Genomic DNA, 24,885 nt, shown 5'->3' on the forward strand with positions numbered 1-24,885 from the left:
TTATGCTTCATTTTCCAAAAAAAAAAAAAAAAAAGTTTCCTGACAAGTTTATTCCTAGTTTACTCTTTTAGCATATTTTGCCATTTAATCACTGGATTATTGGATGTTGAAAAAGTAAAATCAACATTCTGAATTACAAATTTTATAAATCTTTTTAGGACCCCTAAATAAGTGACCTCTTATATATTTTGCCAACTGAAATCATTGCCTTGTAAAATTTTCTTGTATTTTCATATCATTGGTGTTTAACTTCATAAAGATAGTAATGGCATTAACATATCTTTTTTGGCCAGGATGATGTCTGTTCAAATTGTGATGGGATGAGTCTACATTCTATATAGTAGCCATTTCCACTTAAGGTTAAGGTGTGTCTTGTTGAGTTGATCCATGCTAGGGAAGGAAACCAGGGCCTTATGCATACTGGGGAAGTGCTCTACCACTGAGTCATATCCACAGCACTGCCTGTTTGAGACAGGGTCTTTCATATTGGCCAGCCTAGCCTTGAACTCCTGGGCTCAAGCAGTCCTTCTATCTTCAGCTCTCAGCAAGCTGGGATTACAGATGTGCCACCATATGCCAAGGTTGTTTCTGGAAAAAATTATGTATTTTTATTTTACTAGCAAGATTTTAAAATGTCACATTTCATTTAAAGTCCTTTTACAGTCAGATGATCAGGTGTGTTTAAAATTGCTCTGTATTTCAAATGTTTATATAAGAGCTTAATATTCAGATACATTATCTGATGAATTGTTCTTTCAACTCAAAAACTAAGGATCCTAATTTTGTAGTTTTTAAAATTATAGATGCAACCTGTTTACAAATGTGTATGAAAATGTATTTTTACCTCTTATTGTTGAACCTCCTTTTCTTGTATTGACTAGTATGTTGATGTAATTAAATGCTAAAGCTAAAGGCTTTATGCAGTATTTATATAAGCATTCAAGTTGTAATTACCTTGGTGAACCTGTAGTGTAAGTTTGGATATAGGCTGTAACTTATACATTTTGTCTCTATACAGGAGGGAATAAGGTCTTCTGAAACTTTAAGTATGCTTACCATTTTTTTTTTCTATTGAGTTCTTCCTGTAGACCACTTACTTACCCATGAATTAGGTATCTTATTATTAGAGACACTGATAATTCTCAAAATTGATGAACTAAAGTAAAATAACTCCAAAGAACTGTGTTCAAGTGGTCAAAAAAATGAACAAATAATGGAGGTATTTTCCTCCTGAATAAGGATACACCTATTGTCTTGTTTTTCTTAGGTATAATATAATGTTTGGAAAAGCCAGGCGTGGTGGCGCATGCCTGTAATCCCAGGTTTTGGGAGGCTGAGACAGGAGGATCACAGTTCGCGGACAGCCTGAGGTACTTAGTGAGGCCCTTTGCATCTCAGTGAGACCCTGTTTCAAAATAAAGAATAAAAAATAGGGCTGGGGTGTAAATCAGAGGTAGAATGCCCCTGGGTTCTATCTCCAGTACCAAAAAAAAAAAAAGAAAAAAAAGATTAAACTGAAGGGCATTCTACATCTAAACTATATCTCTATCCCTTTTTTAAATTTTGAAGTAGGGTCATGCTAGATTGCTGAAAAATTCACTGTGTTACTACTCAGGCTGTTCTCTAATCTGCAGTCTTTCAGTCTCAACTTCCCCAGTACTAGGATGCACCACTGGACTCAGCTCCCTGACATTCTTTTGATATTTTTTGGTACTGGTGATTGAACCGAAGGGCTTTCTACCTATGAAATACACATACAGCCCTTTTTACTTTTTTATTTTTTATTTCTCGTGTGTGTGTGGGGGGGTACTGGGGATTGAACCCAGGGGCATTCTACCTCTGAGCTTCATACACCTCCAGCGCTATTTTTATTTTTATTTTTATTATTTTTATTTCAGACAGGCTCTCACTAAGTTGCAGAGAGCCTAAATAGCTGAGGCTGGCTGCAAATCCAGATCCTCCTGTCTCAGCCTCCCAAATACTGGGATTATAAGCATGTGCCACCCACGCCTGGCTTCTGTTTTTTATTTTGAAAGAGTCTCATGAAGTTGTTGAGGCTGGCTTCAAATCTGCAATCTTCTTGTTTCAACCTCCCAAGTACTGAGATGTGCCACCATGCCCCACTTTGTCATTCTATTTTTTCCCCCCGTAATGCCAGGAATTGAACCCAGGGGCTACAATCCCCAGCTCTATTTTATTTTTTATTTTGAAACAGGGTCATACAAAATTGCTGAGAGTTTTGCCAGAGTTACTAAGACTGGCCTCAAACCTGCAATCCACCCTCCTCAGCCTCCCAAGGACTGGGATTACAGGAATATGTCACCACACCTGGCTATCTTTTTTTTTTTTTTTTTCTTAGTGGTGAACCCAGAGGCATTCTACCTCAGAGTTATAGGTCCAGCCCTATTGTATTTTATATTTGGAAACAGGGTCTAGCTAAATTGCTGACAGCCTTACTGAGTTGCCGAACCTGGCTGTGAACCTGCAGTCCTCCCATCTCAGCCTCTCAAGTACTGGGATCAGGGGCATGCACCACCATGCCCAGTTGCATCTTATATGTACAACTGACACATTTTCACTTAGAGTTATTTCTAGAAATATGTGGGAGGCAGAATGCCATGGTTTATGGCATGAAAACTTGGAGAATGGGTGAAGCTGTTTTCCAAAGTAGGAAATAATGACAAAGGTTGTTTGTTTGTTTGTTTTTTGGTGGTACTAGGGATGGAACCCAGGGGCCTTCTACCTCCAGGCTACACTCCCAGACCTATTTTATATTTTATTTGGAAACAGGGTCTCTTAAGCCAGCGAGACTGGCTTCGAACCTGCACGATCCTCCTGTCTCCGCCTCCCAAGCGCAAGGATTACAAGCGTGCGCCACCACGCCCGGCTTGACAAAGGTTGTTTGTAAGAAAAGAAAATGATTTCCTTTTTTTTTTCTTTTCACAGTTTTTTTTTTTTTTTTTTTTTTTTTTTTTTATGGTACTGGGGTTCCTGGAAGTCCTTCTTCCTCCGGGCTACACTCCCAGACCTATTTTATATTTTTGAAACAGGGTCTCTTACGCCAGCGCGGCTGGCTTCGAACCTGCGCGATCCTCCTGTCTCTGCCTCCCAAGCGCGGGGATTACAAGCGTGCGCCACCACGCCCAGCCCACAGTTTTTTTTATTGGTGCATTATATTCATACATCATATTGGGGTAAAAATCTTGTGTGTACATACCTGTACACATCACTGATTTAACCCCTAACCAATTCCCACCCCATTCCCTCCCCGTCCGTCCTTCCCTTGCTTGGCTTAGTGGTTGACTTTGATATGTTTAAGTACATTGAGTGTTTTAGAGATTTTCCTTTTCCCCCCTCCTTTCTCCTCCTTTAGGTTGCCTTGTTTGTTCCTCCATAGAATTTCCTTTTTCATCTAGAGTTCCTCCTATGACCCATTTCTCCTTAGCTTTCATATATTAGGGAAAGCATCTGATTTCTTATTTTTTGTGAGTGAATAATCTCACTTAACATAATGTCCTCCAGTTCCATCCATTTCCCTGAAAGTGACATAATTGAGTTTTTTTTAATGGCTGAGTAAAATTCCATTGTGTACATATCCCACAGTTTTGTTATCTATTCATCTGTTGATGGATATCTTGGCTGGTTCCACAGTTTGGCTATGGTGAATTGTGCAGCTATGAACATAGATACGCATGCATTAGTTTGGTAGTTTGGTTTCCTTTCTTTTGGGTAGATACCCAGAAGTGGTATTGCTGGATCAAATGGTAGATTTGTTCCCATTCTGAGGATTCTCCATACTGTTTTCCAGAGTGGTTGCGCTAATTTGCAATCCCACCAAGAGTGTTTTAGAGTTCCCACTTCTCCACATCCTCGCCAGCATTTGTTGTTGTGTTTTGAATGATTGCCATTCTAGTTGGAGTTAGGTGAAATCTCAGGGTAGTTTTGATTTGCATCTCTCTGATTGCCAGTGATGTTGAGCATTTATTCATGCATTTATTGGCCATTTGAATTTCTTCTTTTGTGAAGTGTCTATTTAGTTCGATTGCTCATTTGTTGATTGGATGATTTGTTTTTTAGTGTTGAGTTTATTGAGTTCTCTGTATATTCTAGATATTAGTCCTCTATCAGAAGTGTAAGTGGCAAAAATCTTCTCCCATTCTGTTGGCTCTCCATTGAGGTTCTTGACAGTTTTCTTTGCTGAACAGAAGCTCTTCAGTTTCATGCAATCCCACATATTGATTCACCTTTTAGTTTGTTGTGCCTTTGGGGTCTTGTTGAGAAAGTGTTTATCTGTGCCTATGTGGTGCAGTGTTGGACCTATGCCCTCTTCAAGGAGCTTCAAGGTCTGTGGTTTAATTTCCAAGTCTTTGATCCATCTCAAATTGACTCTTGTGCAGGGTAAGAAAGTGGGATTAATTTCGAATTTTCTGCATATGGTTAACCAGTTTTGCCAACACCATTTGTTGAACAGGCTCTCTTTTTTCCAGTATATGTTTTTGGCCCCCTGTCAAAAATCAATTGGCTGAAAGTATGTGGACTTGTTTCTGCGTCTTCTGTTCTGCTCCATTGGTCTATGTATCTATTTTTGTGCCAGTACCATGCTGTTTTTATTACAATGGCTTTGTAGTATAGTTTAAAGTCAGGTATTGTGATTCCTCCTGCATGGTTTTTGTTGCTGAGAACTACTTTGGCTATTCTGGGCTTTTTGTTATTCCAAATAAATTTAAGGACTGATTTTTCTATGTTTGTGAGGAATGATCTTGGTAGTTTAATGTGCGTTGCGTTGAATCTGTAGATCACTTTTTGAAGGATGGCCATTTTAATGATATTTATTCTGCCAATCCATGAACATGGAAGATCTTTCCATCTTCTACGATCTTCTTCGATTTCTTTTTTCAGTGTTTTATAATTTTCTTTGTAAAGATCTTTTACCTCCTTGGTCAAGTTTATTCCTAAGTATTTTATTTTTTTGTTGGAGATCCTGACTGGAAGTGTTTTCTGAATTTCTTTATCAGTGGATTTATGGTTGATGTACAGGAAAGCTTCTGATTTTTTAAGATTGATATTGTATCCAGATACTTTGCTGAATTTGTCGATCAGTTCTATAAGCCTTTTGGTTGAGTTTGTTGGGTTTTCTAAATATAGTATCATGTCATCTGCAAATAGTGAAAGTTTGAGTTCTTCTTTTCCTATTTGTACTCCTTTCATTTCCTTTTCTTGCCTTATTGCTCTGGCTAGAGTCTCTAGTACTATATTGAAGAGAAGTGGTGATAATGGACATCCTTGTCTTGTTCCTGTTTTTAGGGGGAATTCTTGAAATTTTTTCCCCATTTAATATGATGTTGGTGGTGGGCTTATCGTAGATTGCCTTTATGATTTGAGATATGTTCCTTCTATTCCAATTCTCTGCAGTGTTTTTTTTTTATCATAAATGGATGTTGGATTTTATCAAATGCTTTTCCCACATCTATTGAAATGATCGTGTGATTTTTGTCTTTCATTCTGTTTATATGGTGAATTACATGGATTGATTTTCATGTTTTTTTTTTAATTTCAAAATATTTATTGAAAAACAATTTCTCATGACATTCCTAAACCACAAACATACCATAGGACTCTAAATAACCCATAAAAGTATACAAAGCCTATCCTGAAAATATCTTTGGAGGTATTAAATATATAGGCCCATGAGGATAGAGCTAAGCAACTTAAAATGTTAGTCCTTGGTCACACAGACTATTTGGTAATTAAGAAGGTGCCTCTTGGCTTCAGTTTCAAATAACAGGGAGGATTTTCATATGTTGAAGCAGCCTTGCATCCCTGGGATGAACCCTACCTGGTCATGGTGTATGATTTTCTTTGTGGTTTTGAATGCATATTGTTAGTATTTTGTTTAATAGTTTTGCATCCAAGTTCATCAGAAATATAGGCCTGTAGTTTTACTTCCTTGAACTGTCTTTATTCGGTTTGGGTATTAATGTGATGTTGGCTTCATAGAATGTATTTGGAGAATCCTGGATTTTTTTGTATTTCACGAAATTGTTTTGTTTTGTTTTGTTTTTGGTGGTACTGGGGTTCCTGGAAGCCCTTCTATCTCCGGGCTATACTCCCAGACCTATTTTATACTTTTTTATTTTTGGAAACAGGGTCTCTTAAGCCAGCATGGCTGGCTTCGAACCTGCACGATCCTCCTGTCTCTGCCTCCCAAGAGCGGGGATTACAAGTGTGCGCCACCACGCCCGGCTGTTTTCATGAAATAGTTTGAGAACCATCTGGTCCTGGGCTTTTCTTTGATGATAAGCTGTTTATTGCTGTTTCAATTTCTTTGATTGTTATTGGTTGGTTTAAGTGTTTTATATCTTCTTGACTCAGTTTAAGAAGGTTGTATTTATCTAGAAAGTTGTCGATTTCCTCCCGATTTTCCATTTTGTTGGAGTATAGTTTTTCAAAGTAGTTTCTGATAATCTTCTGGTTTTCTACACTTTCAGTATTAATGTCTCCTTTTTCATCTTTTCATAATTTGGGTTGATTCTTTTTTTTTTTTTTTTTTTTGGTGGTACTGGGGTTCCTGGAAGCCCTTCTACCTCTGGGCTACACTCCCAAACCTATTGTGTGTGTGTGTGTGTGTGTGTGTGTGTGTGTGTGTGTGTGTGTATAATTTTTTTTTTTTTTTTTTTTAGGAAACAGGGTCTCTTAAGCCAGTGCAGCTGGCTTTGAACCTGTGCGATCCTCCTGTCTCTGCCTCCCAAGTGCAGAGATTACAAGCGTTCGCCACCATGCCCAGCCGATTCTCTCTTTTTTTTAGTTATTGGCTAGTGGTTTATCTATCTTGCTAATTTTTTCAAGGAACCAGCTTTTGGTTTTGTTGATTTTCTGTATTGTTTTTTTACTCGCTGTTTCATTAATTTCTGCTCTAATTTTAATAATTTCCTGTTTTCTACTGGCTTTGGGGTTTGATTGTTCCTGCTTTTCAAGGGCTTTGAGGTGTGTCGTTAGGTTATTTATTGAAGATACTGTTTTTCTTTTTTTTTTGGTGGTGGTGGTACTGGGGTTCGTGGAAGCCTACTACCTCCGGGCTACACTCCCAGACCTACTTTTTATATTTTCATTTGGAAACGGTCTCTTAAGCCAGCTCGGCTGGCTTCGAACCTATGCGATCCTCCTGTCTCCGCCTCCCAAGCACAGAGATTACAAGCGTGTGCCACCATGCCCGGCTTGTTCTGTTTTTCTTATGTGAGCACTCAGTGCTATAAATTTTCCTCTTAATACTGCCTTCAAAGTGTCTCAGAGGTTTTGATATGTTGTATATTTATTTTCATTTGTTTCTAAAAATTTCTTGATTTCACCTCTTAGGTCTTCTATGACCCATTCTTCTTTCAGAAGTGTGTTCAGTCTCCACATTGTTTATGTTGTTTCTTTGGGTCTTCTTATAGTTCATTTCTAGTTTCATTCCATTATGGTCTGAAATGACACAGGGAAGTATGTAACATTTTTTGAATTTGCTAGTGCTCATTTTGTGTCCCAGGATGTGATCTATTTTGGAGAAGGTTCCATGAGCAGCTGAGAAAAATGTAAACTCCACTCTAGTTGGGTGAAATATTCTATATGTGTCCAACAGGTCCATTTGATTAATGGTGTTATTTAGTTCTGAGACATCTTTACTGACCCTTTGTCTGGAAGATCGGTCTAGTATTGTGAGAGGTGTGTTGAAGTCTCCCAGTATTATTGTATTGGGATTTATATGTGACTTAATGTCACAAAGAATTTGTTTTATGAAAGTAACTGCACCTATGTTTGGGGAATAGATGTTGATTATTGTTATTTCCTCTTGCTGGATTATTCCTTTTATCAGTAAAATATGACCTTCTTTGTCTCTTCTAATAAGTTTGGGTTTGAAGTCTAACTTGTCTGATATCATAGTTGCTACTCCTGCTTACCTTCGAGTTCCGTTAGTATGAATTACCTTGCTCCAGCCCTTTACCTTGAATTTGTTCCTATCTTTACTTGTAAAGTGTGTTTCTTGTAAGCAGCAGATGGATGGATTCTGGTTTTAAATCCATTTTGCCACTTTATGTCTTTTTATTGGGGAGTTGAGGCCATTTACATTCAGTATGATTATTGAGAGATAATTTTTGTGTGTGTGGGTCTGGGGATGGAACCCAGGGGCATTCGACCTCCAAGCTACACTCCCTGCCCTATTTTTTATTCTTTATTTTGAAACCATGTCTCACTGAGTTGCAGAGGGCCTCACTAAGTAGCTGAGGCTGTCCGCAAACTACGATCCTCCGGTCTCAGCCTCCCAAATGCTGGGATTACAAGCATACACCACCATGCTGGGCTGAGAGATAATTTTTAATTCTTAACATGTTAAGATTTTATTTCTGTTTGAAATACTGTGTATTTTTCTTTGCCTAATTGTCTGCTGGATGGAAAATCTTGTTTCTCTGGTTCTGGTGTGTATTGATGTGAGAGTACTGAACTGCAGGCTCCTGCTTGAAGAGTTAACGAAGCAACTCTGGCTCCTGAAAAGCAGCTTGGAATGCCAGGCTGGGAAGCAAGCACACTTCCTCTAATCAGTGAGCTATGAGTCTTGCCAAGTTGCCTTCAAGGTCAGAAGCAGCTCCGGCCCTCTCACTGAATGTCCTTCCCAGCATAGACATCTCTCAGAAAACTTATTGGTATGATAAACAGTTTGAGATGTTATGAGCAGTCACAGGTGTTCTTTGCTTCTAATTGTAAGACAAAAAGTTGTTTTGAGACTAATCCTTTGGCTTTACTCACACATCTATTGTTGCTTTCAGATAACCTTGTAATGTCTAAAATAGTTAATTTGTCTTTGGATCCCATAGAAGCTTTCTCTATAAAAGTCTGATTGCTCTTTCAATAAAACATGCAGTGTACATGAAAGCTGCATCCCCTGTGTCCCGTGAATCGGCTTTACCCTTAGGTCTCCAGTGCACTAGACACTGACATATTACCTATTTCTTCTTTGTAGTTAGTTAATCTCCTTGAGTATTTTCTCTAGTGCTGGTTTTGAAGACATAAATTTCTTCAGTTTCTGTTATTCATGGAAGCTTCTATTTCCCCATCTAATTTGATAGATAGTTTTGCTGGGTAGAAAATTTTTGGCTGGAAATTGTTTTCTTTCAGAGTTTGAAATGTTACTCCAAGCCCTTCTGGCTCTCATGACTTGGTTTGGGAAGTCTGGAGTGATTCTATTGGTTTGCCTCTGAATGTCACTTGGCCTTTTGTTTTTGTTGCCTCTAAGATTCTCTCCTTGGCTTCCACATTGGTCATTTTGACAATTATGTGGTGTGGGGAGCCTCTTCTCTGACTTCTCTGATCCTGTCTAAAGGGAGTTCTATAAGTTTCCTGGACCTGTGTATCGACCTCTTGCTCTGTGTTTGGAAATTTTTCATCTATTACTTCCTTGAAGAGATTATTGATCCCTTTGGTTTCACTTCTTTTCCCTCCTCTATTCTAATTATTCTTCGGTTAGCTCTCTTACGATGGGGCCCATACTTCTTCAATGTCAATTTTTTTTTTTTTTGGTGGTGGTACTAGGGTTTCTGGAAGCCCTTCTACCTCTGGGCTACACTCCCAGACCTATTTTATATTTTTACTTGGAAACAGGGTCTTTTAAGCCAGCATGGCTGGCTTCAAACCTGTGCGATCCTCCTGTCTCTGCCTCCCAAGCGCAGGGATTACAAGCGTGCGCCACCACGCCTGGCGTTGTTTTTCCCCTCTAAATTATAAACCATGCATTCTTTTTTGGAGTGATCATCTTCTAAGAGTGAGATTCTATTCTCCATGTGGTCTAATTGATTGTTTATAGTTTTAATTGATGCCTTTACTTCAATGATTGCATCCTTAATTTCTTTTAAACCCTCTCTAAATTCTTTTTAAAGGTCCTGTATTATTTCTACAATTATATTCCTGATTTATTCTTTTAGAGATCTCTGAATTTCTGTTATCAGGTTCTGATGTTGTGGGGTTGTGGGCTTTCATTGCTCCATTGTTATTCCTCTTTCTCATGATTTCATAAGTGTGTGCCTTCTCTAGGTTCTTCCCTGGGTCACTTGGACTTCACTTAGGGTGCTCTGTGGTAATCTCAGACACTACTACTCCTTTACTAGGTTGTATCACAAAGTGTCAGACCCAGGGAGTTAACTGAGGCTGTGGAAAATCATGGGGATGCCAAGCTGATTGTTTCCCTACAGGGAGCTGTGACTTGAGTGTGGTATCTCTGCCACCACTACTCCTTCACTGGGTTGGACTGCAAAATTTCAGACCCAGGGAGATTATCAAAGCTGCACAAGTCTCTGGGGGTGCAGTGCTGGGATTTCTCTTTAGGGGCTGCAATTTCACTTACAGTTGTTGAGTGGGCTGATCTGGAGCTGTCGCGGGTGTGGTCAACTCACTGCTGCTGCTGGCAATATGGTGCTGCTGCCATGCCCTCGACTGTGAGGCTGGAGTATTTCTTTTCTGGTTTTGAGCTCCATTCTGAGTCCCTGGAGGGTGTGATGAGCTGGGCCACTGGGAGTTTTAGACATTCTTTGAGCTGAAAAAACTGCTGAATTACACCCAAATGAACCACAGCTGCTCACTTAAGTTCCTTGTTTACCTTTCTTCTCTGGAGCCTGGTGCTTTGAGAGAAGATGGTGCCAGCATGGCATCCGCCACCTCAATCATGTTTCTTTTTAAACATGCGGAGTTTCTTTTCTGAGGTGGAGATGTGTAAGTCCAAAACCATGTATCCATGTATGTAAATGTGGGGACCTACATATGCATGGCAGCCAGTCTCTAGAGTGTACACCAACCTGGGGAGTTGGGAGTGCCAGTGTGACAGGACTTCCACTTCTTTTTCATTCACACACACACACTCTTCTGGTTATTTTTCTTTCCCAGTTTTTAAAATTTTTATATTTATTGGTGCATCTCCATTATACAGAGTAGTGGGGTTCAGTGTCATATCTGCATATACATAAAAATACATTTTTCATTTTTCTCAGCCTTATTTTTTCACTTTGAATCGGGGTCTTACCAAGTTTTTGAGGCTGGCTGTGAACCTGTGATCCTCCTATCTCAGCCTCCCAAGTAGTGGGATTACAGGTAAGTGCCACTGAGCCCAGCTAAATATAGTATGATCAATTTCACTATACCCCATCTCTACTACTCCCTCCCATACCCCAAATGATGGATCACCCTTGTGGGGACACACATGTAAAGCTTTTGCTCAGAAGGAGACTAAGAGTGTTGAGTAGCGGCCTCAAAGTCCTGTTGGATATACTGTAAACGGAAGAAATATTCTTTGGCCCATTGTGAGCATACCCCACTGGTTATATTTAATTATTTTTCTGAGCACACATTTTAATTTTTTTGTGTGTGATTGTAATACTGGGGATTGAACCCTGGAATACTCTACCACCATGTTACATTCCTTAGTCCAGTTTTCTTTTTTGAGAAAATTTTGAGACAGTCTCACAAAGTTGTTCACTGGCCTCAAACTTAAAATCCTGTCTCGGCCTCCCAGTATATTGCAGTTAGAGTAAGGAAAACCATATACTTTTATATATTATAGTTTATGTGTATGTGTGGTACTGGGATGGAACCCAAGGGCTTTTCTACCTCCGGGCTATACTCCCAGACCTATTTTATACTTTATTTGGAATCAGGGTCTCACTAAGTTGCTGAGAGCCTCACTATGTAGCTGAGGCTGCTTTAAACCTGTGCAATCCTCCTGTTTCAGCCTCCCAAGGGCTGGGATTACAAGCATGTACCACCATGCCCAGCTAGGAAAACATTATTTTGACATAAAAAAAAAAAGACTTGTATTCATGCCAGGCTTAGTGGCACACGCTTATAATCCCAGCATTTGGGAAGTTGAGACAGGAGGATCACAGGTTGGAGGATAGCCTCAACTACTACTTAGTAAGGCCCTTTGCAACTCAATGAGACCCTGTTTCCTAATAAAGGATAAGCCAGTGTGGGAGTATAGCCCAGAAGTAGAAAAGCCCCTGGGTTCCACCCCCAGTACCACAAAAAAAAGGGAATAAAAGTAGGGCTGGGGGTGTAGCTCAGAGGTAGAATGTCCCTAGGTACCATCCCCAATACCACAAAAAGAAGGAAAGAAAAGTAGGGCTGGGAGTGTAGCTCAGAGGTAGAATGCCCCTGGGTACTATCCCCAGTACCGAAAAAAAAAAAAAAAAGTCTTGTATTTAGCATAGGAGATATAATGAGGCCTTAAACTAAGGCAGATATAATGAAAAATTGAGGGGGGTGTGGGAGGTATTTAAGTGCTACTCTTACCAAAAGACTGTCAAGAGTATGTATGTATGTATGTATGTATGTATGTATGTATGTATTTGTGGTACTGGGGATGGAACACAGAGGCATTCTACCTCCAAGCTACACTCCCAGCCCTATTTTTTTATTCTTTATTTTGAAACGGTCTCGCTGAGTTGCAAAGGGCCTCACTAAGTACCTGAGGCTATTCTCACTCAAACCACAATCCTCTGGACTCAGCCTCCCAAATGCTGGGATTACAAGTATACGCCACCATGCCCACAGGGTTTCACTAAGTTATGCAGGCTGGCCTTAAACTTGTGATCCTGCATCTCAACCAGAGTAGCTAGGGTTACAAGCGTGTCGCATTCCACTTTTCCTGGCCAAGTTAACAAACAGGTGATAAAAATTGCCTTTTGAGCTGGGTGTGGTGGCGCACGCTTGTAATCCCCACGCTTAGGAGGCTGAGACAGGAGGATCGCACGGGTTCGAAGCCAGCCTCAGCTACTTAGTGAGGCTTTCAGCAACTTAGTGAGACCCTGTTTCCAAATAAAATATAAAAAAGGTCTGGGAGTACAACCCGGAGGTAGAAAGTTTCTGGGTTCCACCCCCAAACCAAAAAAAAAAAAAATTGCCTTTTGCAGAGTGTATAAAAACATCCACAAGGAAAATAAGCAGAATTTACAAGTTGTATTATCAACTGTCTTAAGCTTTATTCTCATAAGTATCATTCAGAAAAATCATTGCCTTTTTTGCATCTGATACTGGGGAATGAACTCAGGAGCATTCTACACTTGACCTATACCCCCAGCCCTTTTTATTTTTAATTTTGAAATAGGGTCTTGCAGTCAGACATGTTGGCGCACACTTGTAATTCCAGTACTTGAGAAGCTGAGACAGGAGACTGCAGGTTTGTGAGACCATGTTTCCAAATTACAAAAAGAGCTAGGGATGGAGCTTAAAGGTAGAATGCCCGGATTCAATCCTCAGTACCACACGAAAAAAGAGATCAGGTCTTACCACATGCTAGCTTCAGACCTGCAATCCTCCTGTTTCAGCCTTTCAAATACTTGGATTACAGGTGTCCACCACAGCCAGTTTATGATTCCCTATATTAACAATATGATAATAATGTAAATCTTTAGTGTAGATGATATTTGCTTGTAAAGGGAGAGAATCTGTTTTTTAACTACTTGAGATATTTTATTGTTTTAAACTTATACCCAAAAACATACAATCTCATAAACTACTTATTGGTTTGGTTTTGGCTTATTGTTCTACCATTTCATAGCTGGAAGTCTGACTTTAGACATCTAAAATATACTCAAAATTGTTTTAATCTTCATTAACATGGTTGTTGGTTTTACAATTAGCACTAACAAGTACAAATTAATGTAACTGTTAGCTGGGCGTGGTGGCGCACGCTTGTAATCCCAGCATTCGGGAGGCTGAGACCAGAGAATCGCGGTTTGCAGACAGCCTCAGCTACTTAGTGAGGCCCTCTGCAACTCAGTGAGACCCGGTTTCAAACTAAAGAATAAAAAATAGGGCAGGGGCTGTAGCTCGGAGGTCGAATGCCCCTGGGTTCCATCCCCAGACCCGCAAAAAAAATAAATAAATAAAAAATTAATGTAACTGTGTGTGTCTGTGTATGTTACTATTAGGGGTGAAACCCAGGGGCCTTCTACCTCCTGGCTATACCCCAGCTCACTAAGTTGCTGAGGCTGATTTCAAACCTGCCATCTTCCTGTATCAGCCTCCCAAGTCCTGGGATTACAGGCATTCACCACCATGCCTGGCTTAATGTAACTTTAGAGAAGGTACATTAACCTCAGACTTCCTCAGACTTCAGTGCCAAAAACTGCTATCTCATAGAAAGCAATAGCTTGTAATAATGAGTCATATAACTCCTCTATTCTGTAAGTCTCAGTAGATGAAAACATGTTTCTGTAATGCACTATTTTATCTGGTGGAAAGCGCACCCGCGGCTCCGCCTTCAGTACAGACTCAGAGAGGAACTGCTTCACCATTTCTTTTCCACTAGTCCGAGTGTCACGGATCATGAGTCCAAAGTGCTTCCCTACTGCGTTTCGATTCATACTCAGCACTTGATGCTGGCCATCCTGGGCAAAGGCTGTATTCAACAAGGCATACAGCATGGCTTCTGTGATATGCAAATGCAACAGTATAGGAAACAGAGTTGAGTTCTGCATGGAAAGTCCTGTTTTTTCCAGAACATACAAATCTGCTTTAGGCATCTTTGAAATGATTGAAGAAATCTTAAAAAAAAAAAAAAAAAAAAAAAGAGATAAAGTAAGTGAGCAGAAATAATACATTTAAATTTTATGTCTGGGTCCCCTTTCTGCCTCGTTTCTATTTTATTTTACATTTATTTATTTATTTATTTATTTATTTATTTATTTATTTATTTATTTCAGTACTGGGGATGGAACCCAGGGGCACTCTACCTCCAAGCTACACCCCCAGCCCTATTTTTTATTTTTGTTTTGTTTTGTTTTTGCAGGTCTGGAGATGGAACCCAGGGGCATTCGACCTCCAAGCTACACCACCTGCTCTATTTTTATTCTTTATTTTGAGACAGGATCTCACTAAGTTGTGGAGGGCCTCAGTAAGTAGCTGATGTTGTCTGCTAACCGCAATCCTCCAGTCTCAGCCTCCTGAATGCTGGGATTACAAGTGTGCACCACCACACCCAGCTTTATTTTTATTTTGAAACAGGGTCTCACTAGTGTCAAATGAGTGACATCTCACTCATTTGTAAATGGCCTCACTAAGTAGTTGAGGCTGTTCATGAACCACAATCTTCCTGTCTCAGCCTCCCAAGTACTGGGATTACAAGCTTGAGCCACCGTGCCCGGCTTCATTTCTATTTTAAAATAGTACAATTAAGCCAGGCGTGGTGGTGCACGCTTGTAATCCCCACGCTTGGGAGGCTGAGACAGGAGGATCACACAGGTTCGAAGCCAGCCTCAGCTACTGAGACTCTCAGCAAGTTACTGAGACCCTGCTTCCAAATAAAATATAAAATAGGTCTGGGAGTATAACCCAGAGGGGTTCCACCCCCAGTACCACCCAAAAAAAAAAAAAATAGTACAATTAAGACAGGCATTATGGCCCATACTTATAATCCCTGTACTTGGGAAACTGAGACAGGAAGATCACAAGTTCGAGGCCAGCCTCTGTAGTTTAGTGAGGTCCTCAGCAACTTAGTGAGAACCCCATTCAAAATAAACAATAAGCCAAGCATGATGGCACACGCTTTTAATCCCACCATTTGGGAGGCTGAGACAGGAGGATTACGGTTCACAGATAGCCTCAATTACTTAGTGAGACTGTGTTTCAAAATAAAGAATGAAAAATCGGGCTGGGGATATAGCTTGGAGGTAGAATGTTCCTGGGTTCAACCCCCAGTACTGCAAATAAATAAATAAACATATATATATATATATATATATGATGACTGGGGTGTAGCTTGGAGGTAGAATGCCCCTTAGCTCAGTAGCCAGTACCGCAAAAAAAAAAAAAAAAAACTTTATAAGATAGTGAAGTTCTACAACATGAAACATAATAGCCGGGCATGGTGGCGCACGCTTGTAATCCCCGCGCTTGGGAGGCGGAGACAGGAGGATCGCGCAGGTTGGAAGCCAGCCGCACTGGCTTAAGAGACCCTGTTTCAAAAATATAAAATACGTCTGGGAGTGTAGCCTGGAGGTAGAAGGACTTCCAGGAACCCCAGTACCACACACAAAAAAAATAATATATATTTAACATGATTTTCTCAATAATTGCCTTGAAATCATAAGGCATTTCTTGAACTAATTGAAAAACCAAAGGTAACAAAAATATAATAGGAGTAAGAAATAAGTACCAAAAGATATCTTACTATTTTACTACATTTTGGGGGGGGAGACTAGAAGATTGATCTACATGAAGAGTTATGTAGGAATACATAAATAACAGGTAGAAATCTGGAGATTCAAGGCCTTACCTCTTCTAAATAGACTGAAGTTGGGTAGGTTCTATTCGTTAACTTCCAAAAGTTATGCTGCTGCCAGTCCAGCACTGCCAATTTATGATCCAGGTGAGCCCAGGCAATTCTTTGAGTACCAAAAACAATAGATAGGATACTATTGACTGCCTGAAAGAAAACGGGCCAATTTAATTACAAGCATAAATATTTTTGTGGTTTGCAATATTGGGGATTGAACCCAGGGATACTATAACACTGACCTATACCTTTTTTTTTTTGGCAGTTCTGGGATTCCTGGAAACCCTTCAACATACGGGCTATACTCCCAGACCTATTTTTTTTATATTTTTATTTGGAAACAGGGTCTCTTAAGCCAGCAAAGCTGGCTTTGAACCTGCACAATCCTCCTGTCTCTGCCTCCCAATGACCTTTACCCTTTTAAGTTTTTTTGGTGTGTGCTAGAGACTGAACCTATGGAAATTTCACCTCTGAGCTATACCTATAGACCTATTTCTTACCCAGCTCTTTAGTGTGTGTGTGTGTGTGTGGGGTACTGGGGACGGAATCCAGGGGCATCCTACCTCTGAGCCACACCCACAGACATATATATATATATATATATATATATATATATATATTTTTTTTTTTTTTTTTTTTTTTTTTTTTTTGGTGGAACTGGGGTTCCTGGAAGCCCTTCTACCTCCACACTACACTCCCAGACCTATTTCATATTTATTTGGAAACAGGGTCTCTTAAGACAGCGCGGCTGGCTTTGAACCTGCGCCATCTCCTGTCTTCGCCTCCCAAGCGCAGGGATTGCAAGCTTGAGCCACCACGCCCAGCTTATTCTTTATTTTGAAACAGGGCCTCATTGAGTTGCAAAGAGCACACTAAATAGAGGATGCTGGCCGCAAACCATGATCCTCCTGTCTTAGCCTTCCAAATGCTGGGATTACAAGTGTAGGCGATCACATCTGGCTCATTTTTTTCTTTTTTTTGGTAGTACTGGGGGTGGAACCCAGGGGCTTTTTACCTCGGGCTATACTCCCAGACCTATTTTCTATTTTATTTGGAAACAGGGTCTCACTAAGTTGCTGAAAGCCTCACTAACTAGCTGATGCTGGCTTCGAACCTGCGCGGATCTCCTGTCTCCGCCTCCCAAGCGCAGGGATTACAAGCATGCGCCATTATGCGCAGCTTTTAAGTATATATAGTTTTAGCCATGGTTGTGGATGAAAATCCTCCCCTGAAAATGTGGACGAAACACGTTGTAGATTAAATGCAGTAGGAGGCCTGAATCCATAAATAGATGTAATGGCGTTTGTAAGTTCTCTGAATGCTTATGCAGTATTATGTGTCTATGTGCCATAAAAATTTTTTTCTGTGAAGAATGTCCATAGCTTTAATCAAGTTTATGAAAAGCACCCATATTCTCTCCCAAACTGATAACCACAGTTCCGGGAGGAAAAAAGTGCTTATTATTTTTATAGAATCAGATAATATTTTAGTAAGCATTGTACATAGAACCTAAGTTTTTCCAATTTAATGTTTGATGTGTCAAGTAATCTGAATACTTTTAATTTTTTCAGATAACACTGTAAAAGTTTGCTTTTAGAATGCTTGTTAAAGCTGGGAGGCTTTAATGCCTGTATTCCCAGTACTTGGGAGGCTGAGACAGGAGAATTGCAGGTTCAAGACTAGCTTCAGTAATTTAGTGAGACCCTGCCTCAAAACAAAAATAATATAAAAGCCGGGCGTGGTGGCACACGCTTGTAATCCCAGTTTGTAATCCCAGCATTCGGTAGGCTGAAACCAGAGGATTGCGGTTCATGGACAGCCTCAGCTACTTTGTGAGGCCCTCCACAACTTAGTGAGACCATGTTTCAAAATAAAGAATAAAAAGCCGGGCATGTTGGTGCAGGCTTGTAATCCCCGCACTTGGGAGGCTGAGACAGGAGGATCATGTAGGTTCAAAGCCAGCCTCAGCTACTTAGTGAGACCCTGTTTCCAAATAAAATATAAAATGGGTCTGGGAGTATAGCCCGGAAGTAGAAAGCCCCTGGGTTCCACCCCCAGTAACACACACACACAAAATAATAATAATAAATAATAAAAATAGGCCAGGGGATATGGCTTGGAGGTCAAATGCCCCTGGGTTCCACCCCTAGACCTGCAAAAAATGTGTGTGTGTGTGTGTGTGTGTGTGTGTGTGGCTTGGGGTGTAGTTCATAAATAGAATGCTTCTGGGTTCAACCCCCAGTACCAAAACAAAAGCAATTTTGAGTTCTTCCAGTAAACTTTCTACTTTCTCCAACAGTCAGCTCACTGTTTTGTTTTTTGAACTACTTGGGATGGAACCCAAGGGCATTCTACTTCCGAGCTACACCCCCAAGCCTATTTTTTATTCTTTATTTTGAAACAGGGTCTCACTGAGTTGCAAAGGACCTCATTAAGTAACTGAGGCTGTTCCCAAAGCGGGATTCTCCTGTCTCAGGCGCCTGAATGCTGGAATTACAAGAGTGCACCACCACGCCTGGCTTCATTTTTGTTGTTGTTTTCCAGTACTGGGCATTTAGCCCAGGGGCATTCTACATCTTAGCTACATCCTCTGCCCTGTTTATTTGGAAACAGGGTCTCACTAAGTTGCTGAGAGCCTCACAAGGTGCTGAGGCTGGCCATGAATCTGCATCCTCCTAGTGTGCGCCAGCACACCTGGCTCAGCTCCCTGTTTTCCCTCCTGTCACTTAACAAGCTTACTCTCTGGCCGGTCGTGGTGGCGCACGCTTGTAATCCCCGCGCTTGGGAGGCGGAGACAGGAGGATCATGCAGGTTCGAAGCCAGCCTCGCTGGCTTAAGAGGCCCTGTTTCCAAATAAAAAATAATATAAAACAGGTCTGGGAGTGTAGCCCGGAGGTAAGAAGAGTTTCCAGAACCCCAGTACCACCAAAAACAAACAAACATCTCTGTAATCACACATTGTATAATATGTCATCTATTCATGAGTATGTCTAGATCCACCAACTAAACCTGCAGAAACTGTAATTCCCCAACTCAATGTCCAGAAGAGTGCTTCCTTTTTTTTTTTTTTTTTTGCGGGTCTGGGGATGGAACCCAGGGGCATTCTACCTTCGAGCTACACCCCGTGCCCTATTTTTTATTCTTTATTTTGAAACCAGGTCTTACTGAGTTGCAGTAGGCCTAAGTAGCTGAGGCTGTCCACGAACCACAATCCTCTGGTCTCAGCCTCCCGAATGCTGGGAATACAAGCGTGCGCCACAACGCCCGACTCCAGAAGAGTGCTTCTTATAGTAAGGTATCAAACTTTAGGCAGTATAAGAAAAGGGTAAGGCAGGTGTGGTGGAGCACGCTTGTAATCCCAGCATTCGGGAGGCTGAGACTGGAGGATCATGGTTCGCAAACAGGCTCAGCTACTTAGTGAGGCCCTCCGCAACTTAGTAAGACCCTGTTTCAAAATAAAGAATTAAAAATAGGGCAGGGGGTGTAGCTTGGAGGTCGAATGCCCCTGGGTTCCTTCCCAGACCTGCAAAAAAATAAAAAAGGGTGTACCTTCAGTCTTTCTCTTTCTATATCTGGTTTCATGAGCTTTCCCAACATCCGGGTTTCCTGTAACCTTTTTTTCTTTCCAGTATCTGGACAAAGAATAGCGTTACAAACTTGAACAACAGTTTTATACTGGAACAAGGACACATTCATCAAACTCTCCAAATTCTGAAATGGCCCAAACTTTTCTCTGTGCAGCACAATATTGATGGACTTCCTTCCGCGAAGCAATTTGAAAGCTTCGAGTTCTTTACTAGAAGCTGTATTCAACACATGCAAAATTGAAGCTTGCTGTTCTGAAGAGAAGAGCTGGCTGAGTGCAGTTCCAGACTCCTTTGCATTTTCATCACCCAAAGCAGCATTGGTAATTGCTTTCTCAGGTCCAGTGAATTTTTTCCGACAGATATTACGTAGGTCCTGGAATAGGGATGACTCCAATTGAACTGGAAAACATCTCCACCTCCCTATAGGAAAATTTAGCAAAATATAAGTTGGGATGTCCTACTTCCTTTTGGTGTTAAATGTGAACTGACCAGATCCTTTGTAAAGTCACAAAAACTCTCCTACCTTAAATACTGGACCAAGCCAAGAGTGGTGGTACATGCCTGTAATTCCAGTACTTGGGAAGCTAAGTCAGGAAGATTTGCAGATTTGTGGCCAGTTTCAGAAACATAGTGAGACCCCATTTCGTTCTAGCTTTTTTTTTTCTGAGCTATTTTTATTTTATTATTATTATCATTAGTGAGGGGTTACTAGGGGTGGAACCCAGGGGCTTTCTACTTCCAAGACCTATTTTATGTTTTATTTGGAAATAGGATCTCACTAAGTTGCTGAAAGCCTAAGTAGCTGGGGCTGGCTTCGAACCTATGTGACGCTCCTGTCTCAGCCTCCCAAGTACTGGGATTACAAGTGTGAGCCACCATGCCCTGCTTATTTTTAATTTTTTCTTTTGTTTATTTACTTATGTATTTATTTATTTTGCGGTACTGGAAATGAAACCTAGAGGCATTCTACCTCCAAGCTACACCCCAGCCCTATTATATTTTTTATTCCTTTTTTTTTTTGGTGGTACTGGGGATGGAACCCAGGGGCCTTCTACCTCCGGGCTATACTCCCAGACCTATTTTATATTTTTTATTTGGAAACAGGGTCTCTAAAGCCAGCTGAGGCTGGCTTCGAACCTGAGAGATCCTCCTGTCTCAGCCTCCCAAGCGCAGGGATTACAAACTTGCGCCACCATGCCTGGCTTTTATTCTTTATTTTTTAAACAGGGTCTCATTGAGTTGCAAAGGACCTCACTAAGTAGCTGAGACTGTGATCCTCTTATCTCAGCCTCCCGAATGCTAGGATTACCAGTGTGAACCACCATGCCAGGCTATTTCTTATTTTTATTTTTTATTATTTTTGTGGGTCTGGGGATGGAACCCAGTGGCATTCGACCTCCGAGCTACACCCTCTGCCCTATTTTTTATTCTTTATTTTAAAACAGGGTCTCATTAAATTGCCCAGGGCCTTACTAAGTAGCTGAGGTGGTCCCCGAACCACAATCCTCCATTTTAGCCTACCAAATGTTGGGAATACAAGCGTGCGCCACCACACCCGGCGTATTTTTTATTTTTAAACCGTCTCACTAAATTGAAGAGGGCCTCACTAAGCTGTAGAGGCTAACTGCAAAAACTTGCAATCCTCCTGTCTCAGACCCCCAAGTACTGCAAAGACAAGTATGTTCTACTCTACCCAGCTTTTTTTTTTTTTTTTTGGTGGTACTGGGGATGGAACCCTTCTACCTCCGGGCTACACTCCCAGACCTATTTTATATTTTATTTGGAAAGAGGGTCTCTTAAACCAACGAGGCTGGCTTCGAACCTGCGTGATCCTCCAGTTTCCTCCCAATCCCAGTATGTGCCACCACACCCGGCGTTTTAATTTTTTTTATTTATTTTGTTTGCAGTACTGAGCATGGAACCCAGGGGCATTCTACTTCTGAACTACACTCCCAACCCTATTTTTATTCTTTATTTTTGAAACAGGGTCTCACTAAATTGCAAAGGACCTCAGTAAGTAGTAGTTGAGGCTGTCTTCAAACCGCGATCCTCCTGTCTTAGCCTCTCAAATGCTGGGATTACAAGCCTGCCTCACCACAAAAGCCCGGCTCCTCTACCCAGTTCTGATACCTTATTTTGAAATAAAAAAGAGAAAGGAGCTGGGCATGATGGCGCATGCTTGTAATCCCAGCTTTTGGGAGTCTGAGCAGGAGGATCGTGGTTTGCGGACAGCCTCAGCTACTTAGCAAGGCCCTTTGCAACTCAGTGGACCCTGTTTCAAAATAAAGACTAAAAAATAGGGCTGTATGTGTTCTTTGGAGGTAGAATTACCCTAGGTTCCATCCCAAGTACCGCAAAGAGAAAAAGAAAGAAACAAAGAAAGAAAGAAAGAAAGAAAGAAAGAGAGAGAGAGAGAAAGAAAGAAGAAAGGAAGGAAGGAAGGAAAGAGAGGGCTGGGGTGTAGCTCAGAGATAAAATGCCAATGGGTTCAATCCTCAGTACATAAATAAACAAACAAACAAACTGGACCATATTACTGTAGCTGTGCATGGTGGTATACTTTTGTAATCCCAGTACTTGGGAGGCTGAGACAGAAGGATCACAGGTTCATGCCCAGCCTCAGCTAATTAGTAAGGCGTTCTGAAATTCAGAGACCCTGTTTCAAAGTAAAAAATACAACTAGAGCTTGAGTGTAGAGGTCAGAGGTAGAATGTCCCTGGTTCAATATCAGTAACCCCCCCCCAACAAAAAAATTAGTTTAAAAATAAAATATATATATGCATTTATATATAACCTTTTTTGTAAAGTAGGGTTTTGTTGCTTTTTTTTTTTTTCTTTTTTCTTTTAGGTACTGGGGATGAAACACAGAGGCATTCCACCTCCAGGCTACACTCCCAGCCTATTTTTTATTCTTTATTTTTGAAACAGGGTCTCACTGAGTTGCAAACGGCCTAAGTAGCTGAGGCTGGCCAGCAAACCAGAGATCCGCTGGCCTCCACCTCCACGCCTGGCTCTGTTTAACAGTTTGAGATCTGTTAGAGGGATTTATTTATTTTTATTTTTTATTTATTTAATTTTTTTTGTGAGGGGCATTCTATCTCTGACAGAACGCCCAGCTTACTTTACAATATTTCTACCATGTCTATGTTTCTGCATAAGAAATACCATACAAAGCTGAAAGTCGTGGCACACACTTGTAATTCCAGTACTTGGGAGGCAGAGACAGGAGGATCGCAGTTTGCGGCCAGACTCAGCTTACTGAGGCCCTCCACAACTTAGTGAGACCCTGTTTCAAAATGAAGAATTAAAAATCGGGCTGGGAGCCAGGCGTGGTGGCGCACCCTTGTAATTCCAGCATTTGGGAGGCTGAGACGCGAGGATCGTGGTTCGCGGACAGCCTCAGCTACTTAGTCCTCACTACTCTGCAACTCAGAGAGACCCTGTTTCAAAATAAAGAATAAAAAAATTGGGCAGGGGATGTAGCTCGGAGGTCAAATACCTCTGGGTTCCATCCCCAGACCCGCAAGAAAAAAAAAAAAATCGAGCTGGGGGTGTAGCTCGGAGGTAGAATGCCCCTGGGTTCCACCCACAGAACCACCAAAAAGACAGAAACATCATAAAATGAAAGCCGGTGGAAAGCCACTCTGACATCGCAGCCACAGGGAAATAAATAATGCAGCCAGAGGTAAAGCAAACTGCTATTAAAATCTCATCTTCCAGTCAGGTACGGTGATATGAGTAATCCCAGTTCTTGGGAGGCTGATATAGGGGATCGCAGGTTCGAGAACAGTTTCAGTAAGTAGTGAGACGCTCGTCAAACTACCGAGAACCCAATTCAAAATAAAAATAAGCCGGGCGTGGTGGCACATGCTTGTAATCCCAGCATTTGGGAGGCTGAGACCTGAGGATCGCAGTTCGCGGACAGCTTCAGCTACTTAGTGAGGCCCTCCGCAATTCAGTGAGACCCTGTTTCAAAGTAAAGAATAAAAAATAGGGCTGGGGGTGTAGCTCGGAGGTAGAATGCCCCTGGGTTCAATCCTTAGTACCACACACACACATAAAGACCCTGATCTTCCGCCTTGCGCCCACGGACCCCGGGCCAGCGAAGTCCAAAGGCTCCGGGGGCTCCGCGCCCGGCTGCTCGGCTAGAGCTCCACACCCGCGGCCTGGGTAGGGCATAGGAGGAAAGCAACACTCCAGGACCCGGGGCTAATGGCAGATGGGAAATTAACCCTGTATTCCAGGCAGCCTACCTCCTGCCTTAAGAACGTACGAAAAACTCATGCTTCCAAGTCCTTTGGCCCCGCGTAGAATCCCTCGTCCAACTTCCGGTTCCTGTGTGCTGCGCCCCAAAGCGCCCGGCCTGGCCTGGGCGGAAAGGTTCCGGCTAAGCGGCGTTCCGCCGCGGCCCTGGGTCGTTTCCGCCGCTCCTCTACGGCTTCCGGGTGGAAGTCCGCCAAGGCCCTGCGCGGCTGGGCGGAGTCTCGGGGAAGGAAACGCCTAGGCCGCTGTCCTAGACTTTTTTCTTTTCTTTTCTTTTCTTTTTTTTTTTTTGCGGGTCTGAGGATGGAACCCAGGGCGTTCTACCTCTGAGCTACACCCCCTGCCCTATTCTTTATTTTGTAACCGGGTCTCACTGAGTGGCAGAGGGCCTCACTAAGTAACTGAGGCTGTCCGCGAACCGCGATCCTCGGGTGTCAGCCTCCCAAATGCTGGGATTACAAGCGTGCGCCACCACGCCCGGCTTTAGACTTTTCTTTTTCCTCCCTTCTGCCCCTAGGGTTTGAACCCAGCAGCGTTCTACCTGTGAACTATATCCCAGCCTTTTTATTTTTTATTGTGAAACAGACTCACTAAATAGCTGAGGCTGGCCTCGGTCCTTCTGGCTCCGCCTCCCCGTACTGGGAGGCGTGTGCCATCACGTCGGTTTTCCTCGGTAGTTTGTAACGTCCCTCTTATTCCAGACATGCCGATTGAGGGGCTCACACTGGGACTTAGTTTGGA

The 24,885-nt window shown here is 41.7% G+C and overlaps 1 protein-coding gene across 1 annotated transcript; it reads right to left on the reverse strand.

Moving 5' to 3' along the window:
- Positions 1 to 14,126: 14,126 nt before the first annotated feature.
- TEFM (transcription elongation factor, mitochondrial) lies at positions 14,127 to 24,165 on the reverse strand (the record flags this gene model as incomplete). The annotated part of the gene is made up of 4 exons (XM_080714009.1): positions 14,127 to 14,564; positions 16,295 to 16,444; positions 19,844 to 20,301; positions 24,135 to 24,165. 4 exons carry the CDS (start codon positions 24,163 to 24,165, stop codon positions 14,127 to 14,129), a joined length of 1,077 nt encoding a protein of 358 aa, XP_080570135.1.
- Positions 24,166 to 24,885: the final 720 nt, after the last annotated feature.

This window comes from Muscardinus avellanarius (assembly GCF_963383645.1).
Source record: "Muscardinus avellanarius genome assembly, chromosome: 16".
NCBI lineage: Eukaryota > Metazoa > Chordata > Mammalia > Rodentia > Gliridae > Muscardinus > Muscardinus avellanarius.